Source organism: Mobula hypostoma, chromosome 18 (genome assembly GCF_963921235.1).
Source record: "Mobula hypostoma chromosome 18, sMobHyp1.1, whole genome shotgun sequence".
NCBI classification, from domain to species: domain Eukaryota; kingdom Metazoa; phylum Chordata; class Chondrichthyes; order Myliobatiformes; family Myliobatidae; genus Mobula; species Mobula hypostoma.
The window spans coordinates 55,723,749-55,748,651 of record NC_086114.1 but is presented as its reverse complement, the minus strand read 5'-3'; the positions used below and the strand labels follow the sequence as shown (position 1 = coordinate 55,748,651).

The 24,903-nt window shown below is 44.4% G+C and overlaps 1 protein-coding gene across 11 annotated transcripts in view; it reads right to left on the bottom strand.

Moving 5' to 3' along the window:
• Positions 1–592: 592 nt before the first annotated feature.
• gramd2aa (GRAM domain containing 2Aa) overlaps positions 593–24,903 on the bottom strand; it is a 54,015-nt gene continuing 29,704 nt past the window's right edge. For 4 of the 11 annotated variants that reach the window (XM_063070924.1, XM_063070921.1, XM_063070922.1 and 1 more), the window contains 8 exons: positions 24,123–24,226; positions 20,764–20,862; positions 16,318–16,389; positions 11,531–11,593; positions 9,945–10,104; positions 7,047–7,140; positions 5,753–5,860; positions 622–2,286 (listed from right to left, as the gene is read on the bottom strand). In XM_063070924.1, the coding sequence (XP_062926994.1) occupies positions 2,283–2,286; positions 5,753–5,860; positions 7,047–7,140; positions 9,945–10,104; positions 11,531–11,593; positions 16,318–16,389; positions 20,764–20,862; positions 24,123–24,226 (704 nt within the window). In that variant the 3' untranslated portion in view covers positions 622–2,282. Of the gene's footprint in view, positions 2,287–5,748; positions 5,861–7,046; positions 7,141–9,944; positions 10,105–11,530; positions 11,594–16,317; positions 16,390–20,763; positions 20,863–24,122; positions 24,227–24,903 lie in introns of those variants that run through there. The other 7 variants (XM_063070918.1, XM_063070917.1, XM_063070919.1 and 4 more) reach the window with 5 other exon arrangements.

Genomic DNA, 24,903 nt, shown 5'->3' with positions numbered 1-24,903 from the left:
CCCAAACTTTTGGTTCGGGCCCTTTTCCTTTTTTGTTATTTTGAAACTGTAAAAGATGGAAATAAAAAAGTTTTCTTGCTTAAAATATTAAAGAAATGTGTCATCTTTAACTATATGCCTTTTGGAAATCACTTCATCTTTTACTCGCTTATCTATTCACAGTAACAGAAATTCTGACCAGAGGTGCCCAAACTTTTGCATGCCACTGTACATGTTTAGGTGTGTATGATTTTGAGTGTTCAGTTTTAGCATGTGGGTGTGTGTGTTGATAGGTATGTGTCTGTATGTCTGTGTGAATGTGACCTTTGGAGGTTGTCCAAAGGAGATCTTGACAGAAGTGAGGACATGAGTGAGCACACACGCACACAGTTAGCAACTAATTGTCTTGTGCAGATTACCTGAACTTTTCAGCAGATATCCCCAACACATCTGCCTCTGTAACATCGTTCACCACCCAGCTTCAGTCTAGTTTCCAGAGGAAATTTCCTGCAGATCTTTGTCCCTCTAGACACTCCTGTTGCCCTGATCTGCATCGACCCTCCCAGCTCCTCACCACCATCCCAAGCTCACAAAAACCTCTTCTTCCCATATTCCAGCAGGAAAGGATGTCATGGGGTGTTTCTGTGACAAACATTAATGAAGGTAGAACGCAGCACTGAGGAAAATCACAGGAACACCATTGTAACATTTATTAATCTAAATAACGAGAATAACAGGCAAGTATTTCTGATCAGCAAGAGTGAAGCCCAGTGTGCACGAGGCCCAAATAGCGAGTGTTCCCGGGAGAGCCCACACCCTGTTCACAGGTCAGAATCTAAGCATCAAAAATGCAATCGGTACACCAAAACTCTCCCAATGACCGTGATCTACAATCAATTCTGTCACCTTATAACCCTAGCGTGAAGGGTCCACCTTCTCCTCTGTTCAGTACACACAATTCAATACTAAATCATTCCACAGTATCCTGCCTGTTCCCATATCCACCTGCTGCCCATGCCCAACAGAATAACGTGTCCACCCACTGCTCATAGCACCTTAAAGCAAACTTCTTCTTTCAGCTTTCTTACTTTTCCAAGATACAAAGCGAACATCCACCCACAGCTACTGGTCTCTCTCCTGCTCTCCCGCCATCAATGGCCCTCCCTTCATTCCCCCCGGCTCTTGTTCCTTTCTTCTGCTGTGGCCTCCTCCCTCCATTTACTCCACTTGTGGCCCTCCCACCACTCTCAATGATGACGCCTACTCATGTCACCCTTTTGATCACCTTCCCATCATTATGTTTGGGGACGACCCTCCTTCCAATGACTGCGTTCCCTCCAGCAACCACCCTCACTCCTGGCAATCTCCTTCCCTCCACTGTCTGTGCTCCCTCCAACAAATGCTCTCTGTCCCACTCTCTCCACTGGACACCCTTCTTCCAGAAACCACTTCCCTCCACTGACCACCCTCCCTCCAGCAACTGCTCTCCCTCTGCTTCCTGTGACTGTGTTTTCTCCATTGCTGTGAATCTGTCTCCATAGCAGGAGTAGGTGCTGTCTTCTTATATTACTGAACACAGAAGGGACCCACACTTTTAATTATCGTAATGCCCACATAAAATCCAAAGTTGAGTCATTTCCAATGTAAACAGCTGCTAAAGCTTCTTCGAGATGTGGAGAGCACAGAAACAATTGGCACCTGCTGAGTAAGGGTGTGGAACAAAGCAAGGAGGCAGGGCAGTGACTGGCCGAGGTCAATGGAACAATTTGTTTAGTGGGTGGGGGGCCAAGAACTCCCATCGTTCCAGTGACAAGGGCGCTGTAGACACTGAGTTCCAGTCCGCTGTGGTCTCTTCTGCTGCTTCAGAAGGTCCAGTCTTCCATCGCTCGGCGCATGGGGTTCCCAGCTGCCCTGTCAACAACTAGTCCTGATGTCCAATTCACAAATGATTAGAAGCAAATAAAGCTCTTGCTTGTGAATGCTGGGTGCCCTAGCGCCAGGACAGTAGGAGTGATGGACTTTAACCTTTGGAATGGACAGATAACACACTGAACTTTATTTAACAAATAAATTAAAAAATAGGCTTCTTATTGAGTTTTGTGCAAGTGTTCTGAAATTGAAACCTTTGTGTTGTGGTAATATCAGAGTGCACTGGAGACATCAGCAGCTCACGGTTTGTAATTGGCCTCTTTCAGTTCCAGTCCCATCCAGTGAGTACAGGAAAGAGTAGAGTCTCCGGGCTGTCCGGTCCAGCGCTGAGCCAGTGTGAGCCAACAGCTTCAACAAAACCTTAGGGACCTACCTTACCTGGAACATAACAAACATGAAGGTGAGTGGGTTGCACGGTGCTTCACGAGTTCGAAAAGGGTAGTCCTAACAGCTCTTTTGATGTTAATTGAAGATTTTGACAGAGGATTTAAACATTTACACCAAATCAGACCCTACTTCCTATCTCACTGCAGACAGCAGCTGCTTGCCTCTGCATGAAACAGCACCCAGAAGAATGTTATCGAATTCCCCCCGAGAGCCCACGTTTATAATGGCAGATGGCCTTCAACCCAAATAAGTGTGAGGTCGTTCATTTTGGTAGGTCAAATATGATGGCAGAATATGGCATTAATGGCAAGACTCTTGGCAGTGTGGAGGATCAGAGGGATCTTGGGGTCCAAGTCCACAGGACACTCAAAGCTGCTACGCAGGTTGACTCTGTGGTTAAGAAGGCATATGGTGCACTGGCCTTCATCAATCGTGGATTGAGTTTAAGAGCCAAGAGGTAATGTTGCAGCTATATAGGACCCTGGTCAGACCCCACTTGGAGTACTGTCCTCAGTTCTGGTTGCCTTACTACAGGAAGGATGTGGAAACCATAGGAAGGGTGCAGAGGAGATTTACAAGGATGTTGCCTGGATTGGGGAGCATGCCTTATGAGAATAGGTTGAGTGAACTCGACCTTTTCTCCTTGGAGTGGCAGAGGATGAGAGGTGACCTGATAGAGGTATACAAGATAATGTGAGGCATTGATCGTGTGGACAGTCAGAGGCTGGATACCGAGGGCTGAAATGGCTAGCACGAGACGGCATAGTTTTAAGGTGCTTGGAAGTAGGTACAGAGGAGATGTCAGGGGTAAGTTGTGTTGTTTTTTTTATTAACGCAGAGAGTGGTGAGTGCATGAAATGGGCTGCTGGCGGCAGTGATGGGGGTGGAAACAATAGGGTGCTTTAAGAGGCTCCTGGGTAGGTACATGGAGCTTAGAAAAATAGAGGGCTATGGGTAAAGCCCAGGTAGTTCTAAGGCAAGGACATGTTCGGCACAGCTTTGTGGGCCGAAGGGCCTGTATTGTGCTATAGGTTTTCTATGTTTCTATAACACCCTTAATGGAGCCTACAGAACTCTTTCATTATCACTTCAGCATAAAGTGGGTCAGCTTATTGAGGTTAGTTGGGGCCGGCTGTCTTATCAACCCACACTTCCCCATCAAAGAATGTCTAACTGTTTTCTCACTACTGATATCAGTATCCCAACTTGACAGACAGATACCACTGAGACACAAAGTGAGTGCCAATGAAATTAATGACATACCCTGACCCCTCCGTTCCCCTCACCCCAAGCTTTCCCCACATGCAGGAGTCACCCTGATCCCATTACATTTGGAAATATTAAATCTGATCGGAAGAAGTTCCAGAAATCATCATCAACTACTTTGGTGAACTGCCTTCACCGTGGTTATTTTATTTTACTTAAGAGATACAGCACAGAATAGGCCCTTCAAGCCACACTGGCCAAAAATCCCCGACAGTGCTGATTTAACCCTAACCTAATCACAGGACAATTCACAATGACTAATTAACCTACTAACAGGTGTCTCTTTGGACTGTTGGGGGAAACCGGAGCACACATCCCACAAGGAGAATGTACAGGCTCCTTACAGGGGTAGCTGGGATTGCACTCTGAGCTCCGACGCTCCCAGCTGTAATACCATTGCGCGAGCCGCTACACTACTGTGGTGCCTCATGGCTGATGGAGAAGTGTCAATGGAAAAAGACTCAGGACCTTTTTGGACTTTGGAAAGTGCCAGAGGATTTAACCCTTCTACACCCTGGCCAACGGAAGTGGGGTGGGGTGGGGGGGGGGGGGAGACAGGGAGATGAACCTGGTAACTAGAGGCCCGATATCAACAATGGGAAAACAGAGACTGAGGGGGAAGTATGGGTTGATAACAGACACCTAGCCCTGATTACGACCAATAACCTGAACCACATTTTGATGAAGTGAAGTGATGATGACAGAACCCTATAGACTCCACCATAAAGGTTTTACGTAGAGGCTTCTCAGGAGAACTTGGTAACTTATCATGGACTCTTGGACAATGGAAGCACCTTATACAGCTGGTAACTTTGGTATGCAATTTCATGAGGCAATTGGATTATCTTCAGACTATAGTGACATGTGTGGTAGGGACCTTCTTCACCCAGAGAGAACAGCGAGTATGTGGAACACACACCAGAGGAAGTGGCGGAAGCAGAGCTGCTGAGAGCATTTATTAAGTGTCAAGCTAAGCACATAAATCACCCAGGTAGAGAAGGGGCCAAGAAGTGGAAAGTGTGATCAATATGGACAAGTGCCCACTGCTTGTGATGTGTGGGGCCAAAGTGCCTGTTTCCAGTCTGTGTAACTCTGAGTCCACAGTGGGACCAGAGTGTTTCCAATAATATATAAATGATCTGGCTACAGGGGGTGAAATATATGCTATCAATGTGATATACAGTGAGGCGGACGGCAGAGAATCTACCATGAGATTTGGGCAGCAGCTGGCAGACGCAGTTCAGGTTGGACAAGGGTCAAATTTTAGTAGAAACAGTTTGAAGGTTGGTATCAGTAACCAGTTTGAGGTGGGTGAATACTCTGTGAAAGTCAGTGTGCAAGTGGACGACGTGGTTAAGAAACCACTTGCGGCACAACTTTGTAAATAGAGGGATTAAATATATATGCAGTATCCATCCACAGATGCTGCCTGACCTGCTGAGTTTTTCTAGCCATTCGTGGGCTGCTGTTAAGACTCTAAGCAACAAGCTTCAAGCTGGGAATTTTGGTATGAACAGGAATATTTACTGTTAATCTCAGAACTGGTCAGCACCACTGCCCTCAGCACCTAGGATATGACCTTTGCTCATTATTACCAATGGAGAAGAAGTACAGGAGCCTGAAAACCCACAATCTATCTTTTAGGAACAGATTCTTCCCCATCCACCATCAGATTTCTGAACAGTTTTCATGACCACTACCCTTCTGTTCCTCTTCTGCATTATTTCTTTTGTTTTATTTTTATTTCCTGCACAGTACTGCTGCTACAAAACAACAAATTTCACATGTCACTGATAATAAACCTGATTTGAGATACTGAGAGCAGATACATTTCCGATAAGTCACTACAGTGTGTATCTGTGTTTCTCCGACATCCACAATGGTCCATCTGAAAACACTTTGCAGCAGATGTTTACAGGAAATTCAGAAATGGCCAAAGTTGCTGGGTGATATACAAGCAGGAAATAGACATTAAGGGGGCTTCTTGTCTTACCGTGTGTGTGAACAGGATGTCAGGAGGCTTTATTGGGCAACAGGCTTCAACTGTACCCCAATGTTTGAGCTGCAAAGCAGAGCAAGATCGCTCTGCTTCCAAACCTGCCCTGATAAGTTACCACAGAGCAAAATGTCCCTGTTCTGGTGCATGGAGATTGAATGGTTAAATTTGTCCAGATCCAGGCTACCAGCTTACCTCTTGTGGGTGGGTGACTGGGAGGCTGTGTCCAGGAGTCCCAACTGTTGTTCCAGTGAGAACACTCTGTATGTCATGTAAATGGAGGACGCCAAGAGAATAATGACGCTGGAAAAATATAGAACAATGTCAGTCCACACATTGGGAAACAAATGAACCTGCAAAACAGACGTCATTCTTCCCTCAACAACAGGTAACTCTTTCATAATGCTGCCGCAAGATGTGAAAGATAGAAGTGTTTTTAATGCAAATGGTTCACAGCTGAAAAACCACAGTTTGTGATGTTCTACCTATGGTGCATGATGTTTACACAGGAGGCTGTGTAAACATCGTGCTCCGTAGACTAAGATCACAGGAGCTTAATAAGGCCATTCAGTGTATGGAAGCTTCAGAACTAAGATACACGAGGCTGGAGATGTTGAAATCTGGAGCAACAGAAAACCTGCTGGAGGAACTCAGCGGGTTGAACAGCATCCGTGGGAGGAAAGGAATTGTCAGTGTTTGACCTGCCAAGTTCCTCTAGTGGATTGTTTGTAGCTTCAAAATTATCCCCGTTACCGGCAGTGTAACTAACATGAACATAACTGGCTGCATCAGCGTCTGGTAAGTGTAGGGAGGCTACTACACAGGATCAAAGTAAGCTGCAGAGAGTTGTAGAATCAGTCAGCTCCATCATGGGCATTAGTTTCTGTAGTATCCAGGACATCTTCAAGGAGCCACATCCATCATCAAGGACCAAGGATGTGGCCTCATCTTATTGGTATCATCAGCAAGGATGTACAGGAGCTTGAAGGCACACACTCAGCGATACAGGACAGCTTCTTCCGCTCTGCCATCTGATTTCTGAATGGACATTGAACCCATGAACACTACCTCACTAATTCTTTAAAACGTCTATTTTTTCCACTATATTAACATGTATTGCATTGTACTGCTGCCGTAAACTTAACAAATTTCACAAATTATGCTGGTGATATTAAACCTGATTTTGAGGATGATTTAATTACACACTTTAATTACAGCATCAATTCAACACCAGGTTTTAAATATTGAAGGTTGCCTATTATAATGGAGTTCACTGGTCAGATTTTAGGCAATATGAAAAAAAACAATCTTCATTTGCTTCCTGGAGCACCTCTATTCAGAAGTGTGTAGGTGCTCCTGGAGGGCAAGTGACTTGTCTAGGAGGTGACAAAGTTTGGAGTCCTGACGATCACAATCTACCTTGGGAGACAGTACCACATTCCCACTCCTTTCACTCCATGTGATATGTGAGACACTATTCAATACTCACATGAAAATTAATATCCTGAGTATTCGATATTCTACTTGGCTGATTCCTTCGACTGAATCTAATTCAAGTATTTTTTCTTTCTTCACCAGTCTCTCTGAAAGACGGAAGCATACAGAATACGGAATGAGAGGCAACAGGGCACACACTTGTACATCTACTTAATAAAGGTACACATCCCACTGTCTTACCATCATTCTGCTTTCCCTTACCCTCCATCCACCGCTGCAGCCAAATACACTAACTGCAGATCTACTCCCTGATCTATAGTGGCCGAATACTCCGGCTTCAGATACAGCCACATCTGGGTTGCAAACATTCTCATTCTGTGTTCAGCTCCGAGGGTCTTCTGTCTCTGTAAGGCAACTCCCCATATCCCCACTACCTCCGTCCCATCTGCACAACCTGCAGCTTCCCTTGCCTGCTCGCTCCTCCTAAAGCCTTTGCCTGGGCATGCTTTCAGCTGGAGGAACTCAGCAGGGCATGCAGCCTCTATGGAAAAAAAAAAGCACAGTCGACACTTCGGGCCAAAACCCTTCGGCAGGACAGAAGAAAGCTGAGAAGTAGATTTAAGAGGTGGAGGAGGGAAGAGAGAAACACCAGGTGATAGGTGAAACCTGGAGGAGAAGGAGGGATGAAGTAAAGAGCTGGGAAGTTGATTGATGAAAGTGACAGAAGGCCATGGAAGGATGAAAAGGAGGAAGGGGCACCAGAGGGAGGCAATGGGTAGGCAAGGAGATAAGGTGAGGGAGGGGAGGGGAAAAAAAAAAGGATGGGACATGGTGAAGGGCGGGGGGGTTGGGGTGCATTACTGGAAGTTTGAAAAATGATGTTCATGCATCAGGTTGGAGGTTACCCAAACGGAATATAAGACGATGTTCCTTCAACCCAAGTGTGGCCTCATCACAGCAGTGGAGGTGGCCATGGGTGGACATATTGGAATGGGAAGTAGAATTAGAGTGGGTGGTCAATGGGAGATCCCGCTTGTTCTGGTGGATGGAGCGTAAGTACCCCGCAAAGTGGTCTTCCAAACTATGTCGGGTTTCACTGATATCCATCAATGGCCTCCTCCTCTGTCGTGATGAGGCCACACTTAGGTTGGAGGAACACCACCTTATATTCCATTTGGGTAGCCTCCAGCCTGATGGCATGAACATCGATTTCTCAAACTTCAGGTAATGCCCCCCACCCTCCCCCCTTCACCATTTCCCATCCCGTTTTCCCTCTCTCACCTTTACCTCCCCGCCTGCCTATCAACCACCTCTGGTGCTCCTCCTGCCTTTTTCTTCCTTCCATGACCTTCTGTCTCTTTCACCAATCAACTTCTCAGCTCTTTGCTTCATCCCTCCCCCTCCAGGTTTCACCTATTAGCTTGTGTTTCTCTCTCCCCTCACCCCACCTTTTAAATCCACTCCTCAGCTCTTTTCTCCAGTCCTGCGAAGGATTTCAGCCGAAACACTGACTGTACTCCCCACCAACCCCCTACCCCCCCATAGATGCTGCCTGGGCTGCTGAGCTCCCCCAGCATTTCGTGTGTGTTGCTCGGATTTCCAGCATCTGCAGATTCTCTTTTGTCTGGGTATGCTTTGCTTGTTTCCCACTTTAACCTGCTGCCGATCATTGTTGGTATTTTTAAGGCCCTTCTAGAAATGTAACTTACAGAGTCACAGTTATACAGCAAAGAAACAGGCCCTTCTGTCCAACTTGACTATGTTGGGCAAGCCATCTACCTCAGCTCCTCCCATTTGCTTGTTTTTGGGTCATTTCCCTCAAAACCGTTCCTAACCAGATACCTGTCCAAAATTATTTTAAGCAGTGAAATGATACACACTTCATATACATACCACCCTTTACGCAAATGTAAGTTTAAACCTTTCTCCTCTCACCTTAAACCTGTGCCCTCTAGTTTCAGGCTCCCCTACCCTAGGAAAAAGACTGACCTCATCAGTGTGCTTCATGATTTTATAAACTTCTTTAAGGTCTCTCCTCATCTTCCCCCACTTCAGCGAAAAAAAAAGTCCTAGGCTGTCAGTCCCTCCTTGCAATTCAAGCCCTCCAGCCTCTCTAACATCTCTTACTGCATCTTCTCCAGCTTAGTGACATTCCCGGGCGATCAAAACCAAGCAATACACCAAGTGTGGTCTCACTTCACTTCTGCTAATCCCACATTTTGCTGAGTCCATTTCCAGGTGAGGACAACCTTGCACACCTCCCCAAACTAACTCTCAGCTTGGAAGCAGACAGCAAGTTGAATCTACCCCAAATCAAATTTATTCTCATAAACATACACCCCCACATTTTACTCCTCACACAATCTGGAGAATGATTAAGCTACTTTCTTTGGGTTGTGGGAGAAAACACATCCTACATAGAGTGGATGCTACCAACTGTGGGAATGTCTAGGACCAGAGGGCACGGCCTCAGAACACAAGGATGTCCCTTTAGAACAGAGACGAGGAGGAATTTCTTCAGCCAGAAGACAGTGAATCTGTGGAATTCATTACCACAGACGGCTATGGAGGCCAACACACTGGGTATGCTTAAAGCAGAGATTAATTGGTTCTTGATTAGTAAAGGCATCAAAAGTTACAGAGAGAAGACAGAAGAATGGGTTCGATGAGAAAATAAATCAGCCATGTTAGAATGGCAGAGCAGACTTGATGGACCAAATGGCCAAATTCTGCTCCTTTGTCTTATGGAAACAGGAGCATCTGAGGAGGGAAACTCCACACAGAGAGCACCCGAGATCGGGATCGAACCAGTATCACTGGATCTGTGAGGCAGTGGCTCTACCAGCTGCACTGTCCTGTGTGGTCTCTGCTGACACACACTGGTCCCTCACTGCATACCCGTAAATGCCGGCTGTATGCTGACAAGGTGTAACCCAGACTCTGTACTAACCTCTGAAGGTCTGACTGTTGCAGCTGGAGCTCTCCACCTCTGGAGTACTCAGGCTGCTGGTGGAGTTTCCCAGCAGCGACTGGTGTTCTGTTTCAGGCTGTGAGGATGAGGAGCCATTAGATAGTTTTCTTTTCCACTCCAAATGTAACCTATAGCCTTCCTGAGAAACAGCACAGAAAGTAATCTCACCCAATAATAGCGCCACGAACTGTAAGCAATGTCACCGTGGCCAGTGACAACACTGACAATAGACACTCCACTGGCAACTCCACCGCCCGCCTTGGGCTTTCTACTTATTACCTCACAAATGTGAGACTAATTTATAAAGAAGAGGGAAGATGCTGGGGGTACTTAACGGCTCAGGCAGCATCTGAAGAGAGATGCAGAGTTAACATTTCAAGTCAATGACCAATTAGGAAGGTGTTGTACCGGAGCTGCTGGCCAATCAGATGATGGATAGTGTCATGCGCCCAAAACCTGGCAAGTTTAATATAGTTTTGCTATTTAAGTGCACAATAAATAGCAGAATAGCAAGTGTTGTGGAGGTACAGAGGGAGAACACGTCAGCAGATCCTCAAAAGTAATACAGAGGTTAGTTTGATGCTGACCTCTGGGGGGCTGGCAGGGTGCACATTCTCCCTGTGTCCATGTGGACTTCTACTGGGAGCTCATTTCCTCCCACATCCCATGGATGGACACTTCATTAGATTAATTAACTGCTGTAAATTGTTGCCAGTGTCAGTGGATGGGGGGGGGGGTGAGAAAAATCAGAGGGGAAACTGATGGGAAGGAGAGTGCAAGAATGAGATTAACTGGATTGTTCTGTGAACCAGCACAGACTTGATGGGCCAAGTGGCCTCCTTCCATGATAAGAAAAGCTTAGCCACTGCTCAACTGGTCTGGTCACCACATTACAGGAAAGATGTGGAAGCTGTTCTTGAGGCTGGTAGGACAGGCTTTCATGCTTGTTTTATCTCCTTCCTAAAGGAAGAGGGGAGGGGAGAAGAGAGTGTGTCCGAGGTGGATGGGGTCTTTGCTTACGTTGGCTGCTTTACTGCGGCAGTGATAAATGCAGACATGGAGGGAAGGTTGGTTTCCGTGACGTGCTGAGCTGTTTCCACATCTATGTAGTTTCTTGTAGTCTCGTGCTGAGCAGTTCCCCTACCAAGCCATTATGCATCTAAATGAGATACTTTCTATGGTGCATCGATAAAAATTGGCAAGGGTAGACAGGAAAATGCCAAAAGTCTTTAGCCTTCTGAAGAAGTAGAGACATTGGTGAGCCTTCTTAATAAACGACACCCAGCTCTGATTATAGCCAATAACATGACCAACTTTTTGATGAAGTGATAATGAGTGAGACTTGCAGGTGCTGTAGGTGTTGTACATAGGGGCTGTCAGGAGAATTCAGTAATTATTCCAGCATATCCCATTTTGACCACCATTGTGTGGTTCCTCATCCAATACTTTTATGTGGTAACTGCAGGGTCAGCACTATTCCAGCATCAGGTTTCTTGGGACGAAGGAGAAAATTGCTCCAAAAATTAAGACAGGTTAAAAATCTAAACCCCCAGAAATCAACTCACCGAAGGATGGGAATCCAATGTGTCCGTGCCCAAGCCCACACTCAAGCTCTTCTTACTGTTATCCTGAAACAGAGAATGGCCAGTAAATGAGCTGCCAAGAGAATGAACGATTCTACCAGTGCAACACCAGAAAAGAGGCAATGCTACCTTCCAAAGTGGAACCAGTACCTCAGAACTCAGATAGTCACACACCTATGATATGAAATGGCACTTTATGGAACTTCTTATGTTATAGTAATCGAAAGCACTTTGCCTCTGTGCTGTCCTGGTAGGGATGGGGATCAGATGAATGACTCTCCTCTTGACACTGAGGGGTCTTTCCACCATTTATTAGTCAGAAGTGTGGTGGATTCTCTCCACATTCCTGATGAGTGCAGCTTTAGCAACTTTCAAGAAGTTTGACAACATCCAGAACAAAGCAGCTGCAAGATTGGCACCCTAAACATTCGCTTCCTCCACCACAAGCACACCACAGCTCCAATGTCCACCACCTTCTAAATGTACTGCAGTCAATCCTCCCGGCTACTCTAACAGCGGCTGCCAAACTTCCAATGTCTAACACCCAGTTTGAGGGCAGCAGTCACAGAAGACACCATCATCTGCAGATCCATAAGAACACCAGAAGTGGCAACAGCCGCAGGTCAACTGAACCCTTTACTCTGCCATCAAGATCATAGCCGATCTTTCCCCAGAAACACAAGAGATTCTACAGATCAACACACACAAAATGCTGGAGGAACTCAGCAGGCAAAGCAGTATCTATGGGGGAAAAAAAGAGTACAGTCAACACTTTGGGCCGAAACCCCTCATCCATGAGTCCTGATGAAGGATCTTGGTCTGAAATGTTGACTGTACTCTTTTCCATGGATGCTGCCTGACCTGCTGAGTTCCTCCAGTATTTTGCGTATTGCTTGGATTTTCAGCGACTGCAGATCTTCTCTTGTTTATGACCTACAGATGCAGGAAATCTTAAGCAACACACACACACACACACTCTCTCTCTCTCTCTCACTCAGCATGTCAGGCGGCATCTATGGAGGGGAATAAACTCTTCTTCAGCCTAAAACATTGTCTGCTTATTCCCTCAATTGATGCTGCCTGACTTGCCAAGTTCCTCCAGTATTTCGTGTTTATTGCTTTTATCTCAAAATATGATTTCCTGCCCCATCCTCATTACCACTCAATTCACTTAAAATTCAGAAATCATAACATTTAAAAAAATGTTCGTACAGGATAGGAAAGGATGTGGGCTTAAAGTGCGCAGATGGGATAAGCATCACGATTGGCAAGAATGAGGTGTGCTGTACGATTTCTTTGGTCTTATTGTTCTGTGTTCTGACTGAATTCAGCACATTGCATAGCTGGAGAGGGAACAGAGGAGCCATCAGAACGTTGCCTGGATTGGAAGACTTTGGTTATGGGGAGAGATTGGATAGGCTGGACTTGTTTTCCCTGGAGCAAAGGAGCCTGAGTAGTGACCTGATAGAGACACATGGAAAACATAGGCAGAATCTTTTATCCCATTCAAAGGATATCAAGAACAAAAGGTTTAGGAAGTGTTGAGGAGCCCTGAGGGGAAAGTTTTTTTTTTTAAAAACTCAAAGTGGTTGACATCTCAGGTGTACACTGAGGTGATGGTGGAATCAGGTACAATTATATTTCAGAGGAATTTAGATCGTCCAGGCAAGGCATAAAAGGGCCAGTACCTAACCTGGGTAAGTGAATATGGATTGACAGAGGTCAGCATGGAAGAGACGGGCTGAAGGGCCGATTTCTGCACTGTATGACTCTTAGACCATATGACTTACAAATTCTCATGTTCTCATGTGAAAAAAATTCTCATCTCACTCCTAAACAGTCTACCCATTAACTGAGCCTGTATCCCAGATCTAGGCAGCATGGCCAAGGGAAACATCCTCTTTGCAACCCATCCGTGAGCCTGTAAGAATTCTGTTAGCTTCACTGTATCCTCCTCACCTTCCGGTAGTGATTTAGAAAGAGAGAGTCTGACAGGAAGAATATTAAGCACCTACATTTGAAAACTTCTGAGAACATCTACAGGAATGACTAAGCTAAAGCCCTGATACAGGGTTTCAACCTTGAACATCCAACCACTCCTCCTCCCTCCCTCTCGAAGATGCTGCTTGACCTGCTGAGTTCCTCCAGCAGACTGATGCACATTTAGACATTCCCTTTTTGGGGCTGAAATACTGAACAGTAACTTTTAATGCTCCAAGTCTAATCTAATCATAAATAGGCAAGTATCAGGCCTAATTTCTGTGGTGACTTCAAATGCATAGATGCAGCAACCTCTTTCAAGACAGCAGGAAGACTGAAAACATCCACAGGACTAACAGGGCAATGCAATCTATCTAGCAATTAGTGACCATTTGTAACGTGGGACATCCCTTATTGTAGGCTGCCAGATCATTTACACCTAGATTGTAAAGAATGGTGAAGCTTGCCAAATAGTTCTGACCTTTGCTCTTACCTCGAGTAGATCAATCCAGAAAGGGATTGGTTAATTCTTAAAGAACTTGCACTGATCATCAGAACTATCCAAACCTGTTATGCCAGTGAGATATTGGGCATATACCAGAGAGGTGTACTGCAATCATGTAAAGACCAGGAGTCCTCTATGTTGTATATAAATACTTAAATATTCGCACAGCCACAGGTAGAGCAATCTGAGTGCTTGATGACATTGAGCAGGGGTCCCCAACCTTTTTTGCACTGCGGGCCGGTTTAATATTGACAATATTCTTGTGTACCGGCCGACCCCGGGGGGGGGGGGGGGGAGTAGGGCTGCCAACAGACAAGAGTAGCAGTCAAATACGTTGTGTTTACCCCGACAAAGACTACAATGACCATGAAGCCTTGCGCGGGCACCTGTGCACATGCGTGTACGTGCTGATTTTTTTCTACAAATCGTTTTTGGCGATTCTGTTCGGGGGGGTGGTGTTAATCACGACAGGAATATAGGTGATAGGTGGCTAATGCACGCAATTTCGCTTCCAAAGGATTTACCTAACGAATTTAATATTAAACACACAGCGCATATTTTCCTCGCATGAATACAGTGATAAGTCAATTATCAGGGGAGGACAGGGGAGCTTGAAGTAAGTATTGAACGAACTTCCCATAGAAGTGGTTGAGGCAGGTTCGATATTATCATTTAAAGAAAAATTGGACAGGTATATGGACAGGAAAGGAATGGAGGTTTATGGGCTGAGTGCAGGTCGTTGGGACTAGGTGAGAGTAGCGTTCGGCACGGACTAGAAGGGCAGAGATGGCCTGTTTCCGTGCCGTAATTGTTATATGGTTATAAGTCACTTATAAGTCAATAGCATCATAACATTTTGAGTAACGTTTGGATATTAAACACACAGCACATATTTTCCCCGTATGAACATATAAAATCATTGCAACACACCAATATCGCTGAATCCGTGGGAGCCCTGGGCTTGTTTCCCTACAACGAGATCGTCCCATCGAGGGGTGATGGAAGACAGCGGTACTCGAAGGGGGTTCCTTATGTCCAGTCTATTCCGCAATTTAGTTTTCGTTGCATTCATTGTAGAGATATGTTGGAAATGGAAGCAACGTTTTCAGTGCTTTTGTGGCTATCTCAGGATATTTAGCCTTGACTTTGATCCAGAATGCCAGAGACGTTATGTCAAACATACTTTTCAGCCCGCCGTCATTTGCAAGCTCGAGGAATTGATCTCCTTCCCGCGCTGACATGGATGACACGTGGGTAATGACCTCGCGTGCGTAATGACCTCCGGTGCATAATAACCTCGCGTGCATAATGGCTCAATAGTGGGCGTGACAGGGAATGCGGAAAGGTTTCCTCGCGGCCCGGTAGCACATGTTTTGCGGCCCGGTAGTTGGGGACCGCTGACATTGAGTACTAATGCTTGCAGGTCGACTGTCTCACTACTGAGGTAACCATTAAAAGATAAATCAATTCTTTAACATTGCGTTGATCATAACAGCAAAATGGAAGATAACACATAGGAACTGGAAACCTTTCTCACAATAAACTTGAAACCACAGAGGAATTTCAAATATTCCAAGTCAACACATACACTGTATAGGCATAGCATGCTTATGATAATGAAATGCCTAAAGGCAGTTTATAGTAACAAGCTCAAATGCAATGTGGCAGATGAGCAAGTGTCTTAAAGGAGGGGAAAAAAAAAGTGGGGGGGAGGGTTTGAGACATTTAGAGAGGAAACCCCAGAGCTTCAGGCTCAGCTGCTGAAGGCAAAGCCATTAATAAAGTGAGAATAGAGAAGAAAGCTTGTATTTATAGTTTAACGTGCAAGAGAATTTCAGTTATGAGATGACCATAGTTCATCTATAGTCAATACCTATAGAGCACTTCGTGTCTTTTACAAGACACAAGAAAAGCAATTTTATTTTATTTTTTTTAAAAACCACACCAATTCAACGTATGCCCAGTTGTAATTTTGTTTTGACTATAGAGGTTGTCATTTTACACACAGCAAGACCCCACCATTAACATGACAACCACTGGCTGATCTGCGCTACAGGGAATAAATAATGGGTTGGATCCCAGGGAGTACACCCTATTCTTCAAAGCGGTGCTGTGGGATCTATGTGGCATGACTCTTACTGGAGAGTCGGTCACATTTCCCCAGTGCCAGCCCCCAGCTGTGTGTTCATAGATGTGGACTGGAACCAGAAGGTGGCTCCCCTCCTTGACTAGTCACTTGCACATTAGGCAGAGACGGAGGGCACGAACTGAACTGAGACCCTACCTGTAAGTGTGAGCAGACCTGCTTCAACACATCGTAGACACTGTCCCTCGAGATGAAGGAGACGAAGATGTACTGCAGGAAAGAGTAGAGAAGCTTATTAAACAGAGTACAAATCCTCAGTGCTTAACCCACATCACAGGAACCAGCTTCACCTCCATGGACTCTGTCGATACTTCTAACTGCATCAGCAAAGCAGCCAGCATAATCAAAGACCACACTCATCCTCGACATTCTCTCTGCTCCTTTCTCCCATCGGGCAGAAGATACAAAACATAAACACAAGAAATTCTTCAGATGCTGAAAATCAAGAGTAATACATACAAAATGCTGGAGGAACTCAGCAGGTAAGCCAGCACACTGCATCTTGTGCCCCTAGCGCAGACTCCTCTACATCGGTGAAACTCGATTAAGATTATGAAAAGTACCTTCGCTTGTCGAGCACCTTCACTCCTGCAACAAGCAGGATTTCCCAATGCAACCATTTTAATTCCAATCCCCATTCCCATTCTGACATGTCAGTCCAGGTCTCCTCTACTGCCTCAATGAGGCCATTCTCAAGTTGGAGGAGCAACACCTCATATTCCAACTGGGTAGCCCCCAACCTTGTGGCGTAATTTCTTTAACTTACAGTAATTTTTCCCCTCCACCTTCATTCTCCTTCCATTCCCACTCCAGCTCCCCTCTTAGCTGTCACTTCTCCTACCTTGCCTATCACCTCCACACACCCCACCCCCCCCATGTCCTCCTCATTCCCTTTCTCCCCTGGCCCACTCTCCTCTATTAGGTTCTTTCTTCTTCAGCGCTTTACCTTTTGCTTAGTAAAAGGTCACCATGGTCCACAAACTCAAGAGATCATGCATAGTAGCTGAGAGAAGATTGAAGAAGACTGGGTCCACTGTAATGTTTAAGGAAAAACTAGACTCCCTTAACATTGATATATGCTCTGCAAGAAGAGTCGATTTTTCCAAGATTACTACAGGGAATAGCAGCAATACTGTTCTCAACTATAAACTAACTGCTTAACCCTGCTCCAGCCTATAATTGCTCAGTCAAACATTTGCCACAAAATGTCAGGAATTTTTAAATCAAAAAATTACTTCCATTAGTAAGAGTATAGCTACAGATACCAGTAACTTCTAAAGGTAATCTCTTAAAAAGAGCGCAATCTTGTTAAAATTTTCAAATATTGCTGATTCAGAACTCTACAAGATTGTAAAAGAATAAACCAGCTACTTGCTGTCTCAATCATCACCCTACCAAACTTTTAAAAGACTCTTAATAATGTTTTCACTTTCGTTGGAAAATTATTGACACATCCCTTGAAACTAGAGTTTTTTTTCCAAGATGCCTTCAAAACTGCAGCTGTCAAACCCCTACTTAAAAAGCCAAACCTTGATATTGAGGTACCAGCTAAATACGGACCTATATTAAATCTTCCCTCAGTGGGCAAGATTTCTGAGGAAGTCATTTTCAGCCAACTCAACAACTTTCCGAATGAAAACAATATTCTAGAAAAGTTAGTCAGCTTTTAAAGCAAACCACAGCACTGAGACAGCCTTTACCAAAATTGTCAGTGACATTAGACTCAGCACTGATGACAACATTCTCAGTTCTAATTCCTCCAGATCCAAGTGCCTCCTTCCACACAATTGGCTAGATTGTCCTAAATTACATTAGGAACTGGATTGGCCTCTCTGATAGTGCCCTTAATTGGTTTCATTCATATACCTTAGAGGGAAAATCTTTCATCTGTCTTTAGACCAATTTTCTAACTAAGTACCTTTTGGCATTGCTTGGGAAAGCTGTCTTGGTTTCCTACTCTTCTCCTTATACATGCTCCCCTTCGGAGACATCATTAGAGAGCATAAACTTGATTTCCAGATGATACACAATTGCACACCTTGGTTAAGCCTAATGATGATCACACCCCATCTTCTCTGACTTCTGGTCTGGCTGCAATAAACAAATCAATGAGCAATAATTTCCTAAAGCTAAATGAAAATAAAAGTAAAATACTTTTGGTTGGCTCCAAAACCAAAAGAAATAAATGGGAATTTGGCTCCCCTTGTAAAATCAGATGGACCTTGTATACAAATTGTTGAAAGATGCAGTAAATTATTAGATACAGGCCCTCATTAGGAAAGGACTTGAGTACAAGAGTAAAGAAGTTACAGGCACAAGAGATAAGAGCTCCCAATAATTGATCGTTACTTTAATAATTAAGGGAATGAGTTAATGCAGGAAAGCAGCATGGGGTAAGACATCATTCACATTCTTATTGAATGGACATATGGGAGGTGCTGAATGATCTCTTCCTATTTTTACAAGGAACATTCCTCGGTTTCCTTGTCTGTCACGAACTGTCACTTTTCCCTTCATCCTTTTTTTTTACACTTCCAACCACTGTACCCTTCAAATAACAGACTATTGGTAAGCAATGTTCCAAGGATGTGCTCGATTCGCTGGACCTGTGGGTACATGCAAATGTTGAGGGATTGATCTGTAGAACAATTAGTATCCTGGGATTCAAAAAACAGAGTAGAAAAGCAGACATTTATGATGAAATAAAAACTAATTCTCAGTAGGTCAGGCAGCATCTATGGAAAGAGAGACAAGGTGAATGTTTCATCAGAACCGACGGAGATAATCAAAACGAAATAACTTTTCTCTTTCTGAGAAAAGTCATACAGCATGGAGTCAGGCCATTTAGTCCAACTGGTCCAAGTCAACCCAAACTTCTATTTAAGCTAGTCCCATTTGCCTATGTTTGGCCCAAATAAATAAACTTTTCCTAGCCATGCACCTGCCAAAAAGCCTTTTACATATTGTTAAAGTACCAGCTGCTGAGAGTTTCCTACATTTTCTGTTTTTGTTTCAGATTCCCAGCATCTGCAGATCTTTTGATCTAGGTGTATAATAATATACCAATCATATCTATATACTACTAAAACTCTCATGCTCTGTCTGTTTATGACCTCCAGTTAGCGCAAATGGTGCATTACAGCACCACTTTTTTTGGCTAAATCGATTTAAAATGCCCTAACTTACAGAATGCAGGCAAAGTTCAGGGTTATATATTCGTATAAAATTGCTCATTCGCCAAAAATCAACAGGCTAGCTTTCAACCAAGAGCCGATTGGCCATCATGGAAATCGGGACGCGACAGCCCGACGCATGTGCACGGCCAGCCTCAGCAGCGACACCTACTGGAGCAAAAGGGCAGGACAGGGCAGCTCTATTTCGACGGGCAACATTCTGCTAATCACCATCAGCATGTGCAGGATTGGGACAGATCTAACTGCCACCCATCAATAAGAGATAATTAAATCTTATTGTAATGACGTACTTTGAGACACCCATCAAACCCTTTGCTGCAGTCAAAGGACAGCGGTGACTATATCACGTCCATTTAGGAGAGCACCACCACATCATCAAGAGTAATCAGCATCCTTTGGTGTTAGTGCTTCATATCTTCTACCCAGCATTAGGGTAAAAAAAAATGGTCAGCCTAATTATGCCACGTGGAAAGGGAAGGGGGACATTATGGTCAAGAGATGACACCAAACATTGTTGGGAAGTGGTAAGGAGAGGGAGAGAACAAGAATCGGATGAGGCCAGGGCCGCACGACTCCAAAATCAAAGAGTCAGGACAAAAAAAGATGAGAGCAGAAGAGACAGAGGAGGAGAGGTATGCACGTCTCCAGGATCAGAGACAAACAACAAACAGCAGAAGAGCTGAAGAGACGGCAGATGAAAGGGCTGCACGGCTCCAGAATGATAAAAACAGGCACAGAAGGAGGAGAGAGGAAGAGACAAAGGAGCTGAGAAATGCACGTCTCCAGGATCAGAGACAAAGAACAAACAGCAGAAGAGGTGGGGGATGAAAGGACTGCACGTCTCCAGAATGACAACGAGAGGCACAAGTATGGCAGATAAACCAAAAAATGATGCCATCAAAAGTGTCCTTCGTTAAATGAGGAGGAGCTATATTTGCTTTGCTACGCATCGTTCTTCTTTAATAAACTAAGGTTTTCTACTTCAGTTTCCAAAGCAAAGCGATACCAATAGCATTCAGGAAAATTTAATATTCATTCTGGTCACATCAGACTGCACTACCCTTCTCTCAAAGGGTGCCCCACCGGGTCACCCCATTGTCTAGTCATAACTTAAGCACTAGTCACAATTCAGGCCATTTTTTGAAGAATGTGCAGAACCGCCAAGGGAAAATGGGCCTGTGGGAATTGTGCTGCTAGATTAGGCCAACTTTCTTCCCACTGCACATTTGCCAGTAGGAACCAGGGATTGGGCACATGGGGGGGCAGGAGGTTTGAGGAAATCTTGCAGCCCACTTTCCTTATGATCTCTGCTACTAAAGGTGTGGTTCTCTGTCGGGCACTCCCTTCCCACCTAACACAGGCATGGTCTAGAGTCAATGTTTGGCCCCACCTTTTCATTTGAGCTTGTCCTGATCACAAGTCCATTGGGCAGAAGCCCTCCTGTCCGATGCTTCTTGACCAGTACGACCGAGGTAACCGAAGCCATGACCTGAAAGGGAAACAGCAACAGCTCATTCTTTTCTTCATCTGTCCTATGTTTCAGGTATGGAGTGGTGAACAAACAGGGAGATGGAACGGACAGATTGGAGTTTACCTGTGTCATGTAACAAGCCTCACTCCAGATCTACTGAAGACATTTCAAGTGCCGGAGAATCATAAAATCATAAGATTTAGGAACAAATTAGGCCATTCAGCCCATTGAGTCATCTCCGCCATTTGATCATGGCTGATGAACTTTCCCTCTTAACCCCATTCTCTTGCTTTCTGCCTGTAACTTTTCACATGAATCCTAATCAAGAACCTATCAACCTCCTCTTCAAAGTTACCAAGTGACTTGCCCTCCACAGCCATCTGTAGCAATGAATTCTGTGGTTTCATCACCCTCGAGCTAAAGAATTTCCTCATCTCTGTTCCCAAGGGATGTCCTTCTATTTAGAGGCAGTGCCCTTTGGGCCTAGACCCTTCCAATAATGTAAACACCCTTTCTGTACCCTCTATCTAGGCCTTTCAATAGTCAATGATCAGTTCCATACAGCACAGAAACAAGCCACCATGTACTTTTTGCCCACCTACACGAATCATAATTGCCCATATTAGGATTGTATCCTTCTACAGAGACACAATTCTGCAGATCAGATGCAATTACCATGTTTAAGAGGCAACAATCTGATGGAGGGACTCAGCAAGTCGAGAGGAGAGGAACTGCTGACGTTCCAGGTCAAAGCAGGACCTGTCGACAATTCCTTTCTCTCCCATAGATGTTAATTGACCAGCTAAGTTCTTCCAGCAGATTGTGTTAACTGGTATCCTCTGTGCTTTGCCTATTTAAGTACCTGTCTAAATGCCTCTCAAACATGGTGACTGTAACTGATCCCACAACTTTCTCTGGCAGCACGTCTCCACACATTAACCACACGTGGTGAGGTGTAACACTGTGTGAAATTTTATACTATCTGCCAAACACGTTGGATTCACTCAAGTTGACTCCACACGATCATCAACAAATCACACAGATCCCGAAAACCTACTGTGTCGTTGAAAACTGGGTTAATGTGCAGCAAAGCAACTTCGCAATCAAGTGGACTGCACAATATTCAGGAATTCATCTTTGAATCCAAATGATTATGCCATAGTGGTCACTGACTTCACCAAGATCTGTGCGTGCCTTTGAGAACCTAATAGACATACCTAAACCAAAAGCCATTGATGAACCAGGGATTAGTAGTCTGCTGAGGATTAGATCTGTATCATTCAAGACAGTGACCCAGAACTATACAAGTAGTTCAGGTACGATCTACAGAAAGCTATTTTAAGAGCAAAAAAAAAACAATTCCAATTGAAGTTAGGGACAGAATCGGATGCACACCAGTTCTGATGGGGTTTGCAGGCCATTACTTCCTGCAAGGCGAAATCTAACATCATGAATGGTTGTGATGCTTCACTCCCAGATAAGCACAATGCTTTTTAATTTTTGCTTTGAAAGAAAGAATAAAACTAGACCAGTCTTAATCCATACAGCACCCGGAGACCCCGTGATCTTTTGCCTCGGAGGTTGACAGCAGAATATCTTTCAAGAGAGTGTGAACCCTTGCAAGGGTGCCAGACCCTGATGGTGCACCTGGTAGGGCACTGAAAACCTGTGTCAACCAACTGGTGGGAACGGTCAAGGACATCTTCAAGCTCTCGCTACTGATGTCAAAGGTTCTCACCAGCTTCAAAAAGGTGACAATCATACCACTGCCCAAGAAGAGCAAGGTGAGCAACTATCACCCAGTTGCATTCACATCTACTGTGATGAAGTGCTTAGAGAGGGTGGTCATGGCCAGAATCAACTCCTGCCTAAGCAAGGACCTGGACCCACTGCAAATGGCCTATCATCATAACAGTTCTACAGAGGATGCAATCCCACTGGCTCTCCACTCATCTTGGATCACCTGGACAATAGTAACACCTACATCAGGCTCTGCTGTTTAGCATTCAACATCATCATGCCCTCAATTCTAATCAACAAGTTCCAAAGCCTGAGCCTCTGTACTTCCCTCTACAACTAGAACCTTGACTTCCTCATCAGGAGACCAGTCAGTGTGGATCAGAAATAACATATCCTCCTCACCGACAATCAACACTGGCATATTTCAAGGGTGCATGTTTAGCTCACTGCTCTACTCTGCCTATACCCATGACTGAGTGGCTAGACACAGCTCAAACACTATCTAGAAATTTGCTGATGATACTATTGCTTTCAGAATGTCAGATGATGAGGAAGACCACAGAAGTGAGATAGATCTGCTGGTTTAGTGGTGTTACAACAGCCTTGCACTCAATGTCAGTAAGCCAAGGAATTGACTGTGGACCTCGGGAAGGGGAAGTCAGGAGAACACACATCAGTCCTCATCGAGGGATCAGCAGTGAAAAGGGTGAGCAGTTTCAAGTTCCTGGGAATCAACATTTCTGAAAACCTATCCTGGCCCCAACATATTGATGCAGCTACAAAGAAAGCACAATATTTCATTAGGAGTTCGAGGAGACTTGGTATGTTACCAAAGACTCTCGCAAATCTCTACAGATGTACCATGGAGAACGTTCTAACTGGTTGCATCACCGTGTGCTATGGAGGGGCCACTGCACAGGATTGGAAAAAGCTGCAGGAAGTTGCAAACTCAGCCAGCTTGAACATGGGCATTAACCTCCCCAGCATCGAGGACACCTTCCAAAGGTGATACCTCAAAAAGGGAAGCGTCCAGCATTAATGATGCCATTCAACTAAGACATGCCCTCTTCTCATTACTATCATTCTGTAGGAGGTACAGGAGCCTGAAGATGCACACTCAATGTTTCAGAAACAGCTTCTTCCTCTCCACCAGATTTATGAATGTGCAATGAACCGATGTACACTACCTCAGTATTTCTTTTTCTGTCTTTTTGCCCTACTTATTTAATTATATATATTTGTTATTGTAATTTATAGTTTTTATTATGTATTGTAATGTACTGTTGTCTTTACATGATTCTCACAAACAGCATTGGAGTAGGCCCTGCAGCCCTATTTAATGTCAAAAAATAGACTGTGATTTCTCATCCATGTATTTTAGTAAAGTACAAATCATTAAGAAAAATCACCATTCATTTTAGTAATCATTGAACTACTTAGAATGATCGTTAGGAATACTTAGAGTGATTTATTGTGGTCATAAGTCAAGCTCTAATAGTCATAAAATGAGCTGAACATCATAGACATAGATCACATACCTTAATATCTTTTCCAAAGAAATTAGCGTAGAAGCATACCCAGTTGCTTGAGATATAGAGACGGCCCTGGATTAAGATGTCTTTCTGGAGAGCACAGGAGTAGACTGGATAGACAGAAGGGACGGGGGGGAAACAGTCAAACACAAATCCTTTGACTTAGAGGCACAGCGTTGAGCAGAACAAGTAATATTTCAGAGGGGACGACCCATTTTGGATAATGGAACGTTTTTCCCTGATCCTAGAAACAGTCTTTCAGAAGAGAATTCTAAAGTTGTTCACTCACCCTTTCCCTGCAACCTTGCCTTTCACCCATTGACCTCTTAATCTCCGTACCTTGAAGGAGGTCCTCCCCACAACCGAGGGTTCAGTCCCAGTCACCACATCCCCTTCGACATGGTCAGTTTTGTCTGATAATGCTCCTACAAAACTCCTTGGATTATTTCTTTTTAAATTAAAGGAATTCAAGTTGTCTTTGATCTTACTATATGACCAAGCAATGAATTTTTAACTCTTCTTTAATATATATATCACCAGGGATATATATTTTTTTTTAAAGTCTACTCAACCTTTCAAAAAGATCACAACTACTCTGATTGCAACCTCATTCCTGGTAACTTACTTTCCAAGCATTTACCTGCTGCTACCTAATAAAGGTTCATAGATGTTCTACACTCGGTAGTCACTTTATTTGGTAAGCCTGTTCATTAATGCAGATATCTAATCAGCCAATCATGTGGCAGCAACTCAATGCATAAAAGCATGCAGGCATGATTAAGAGATT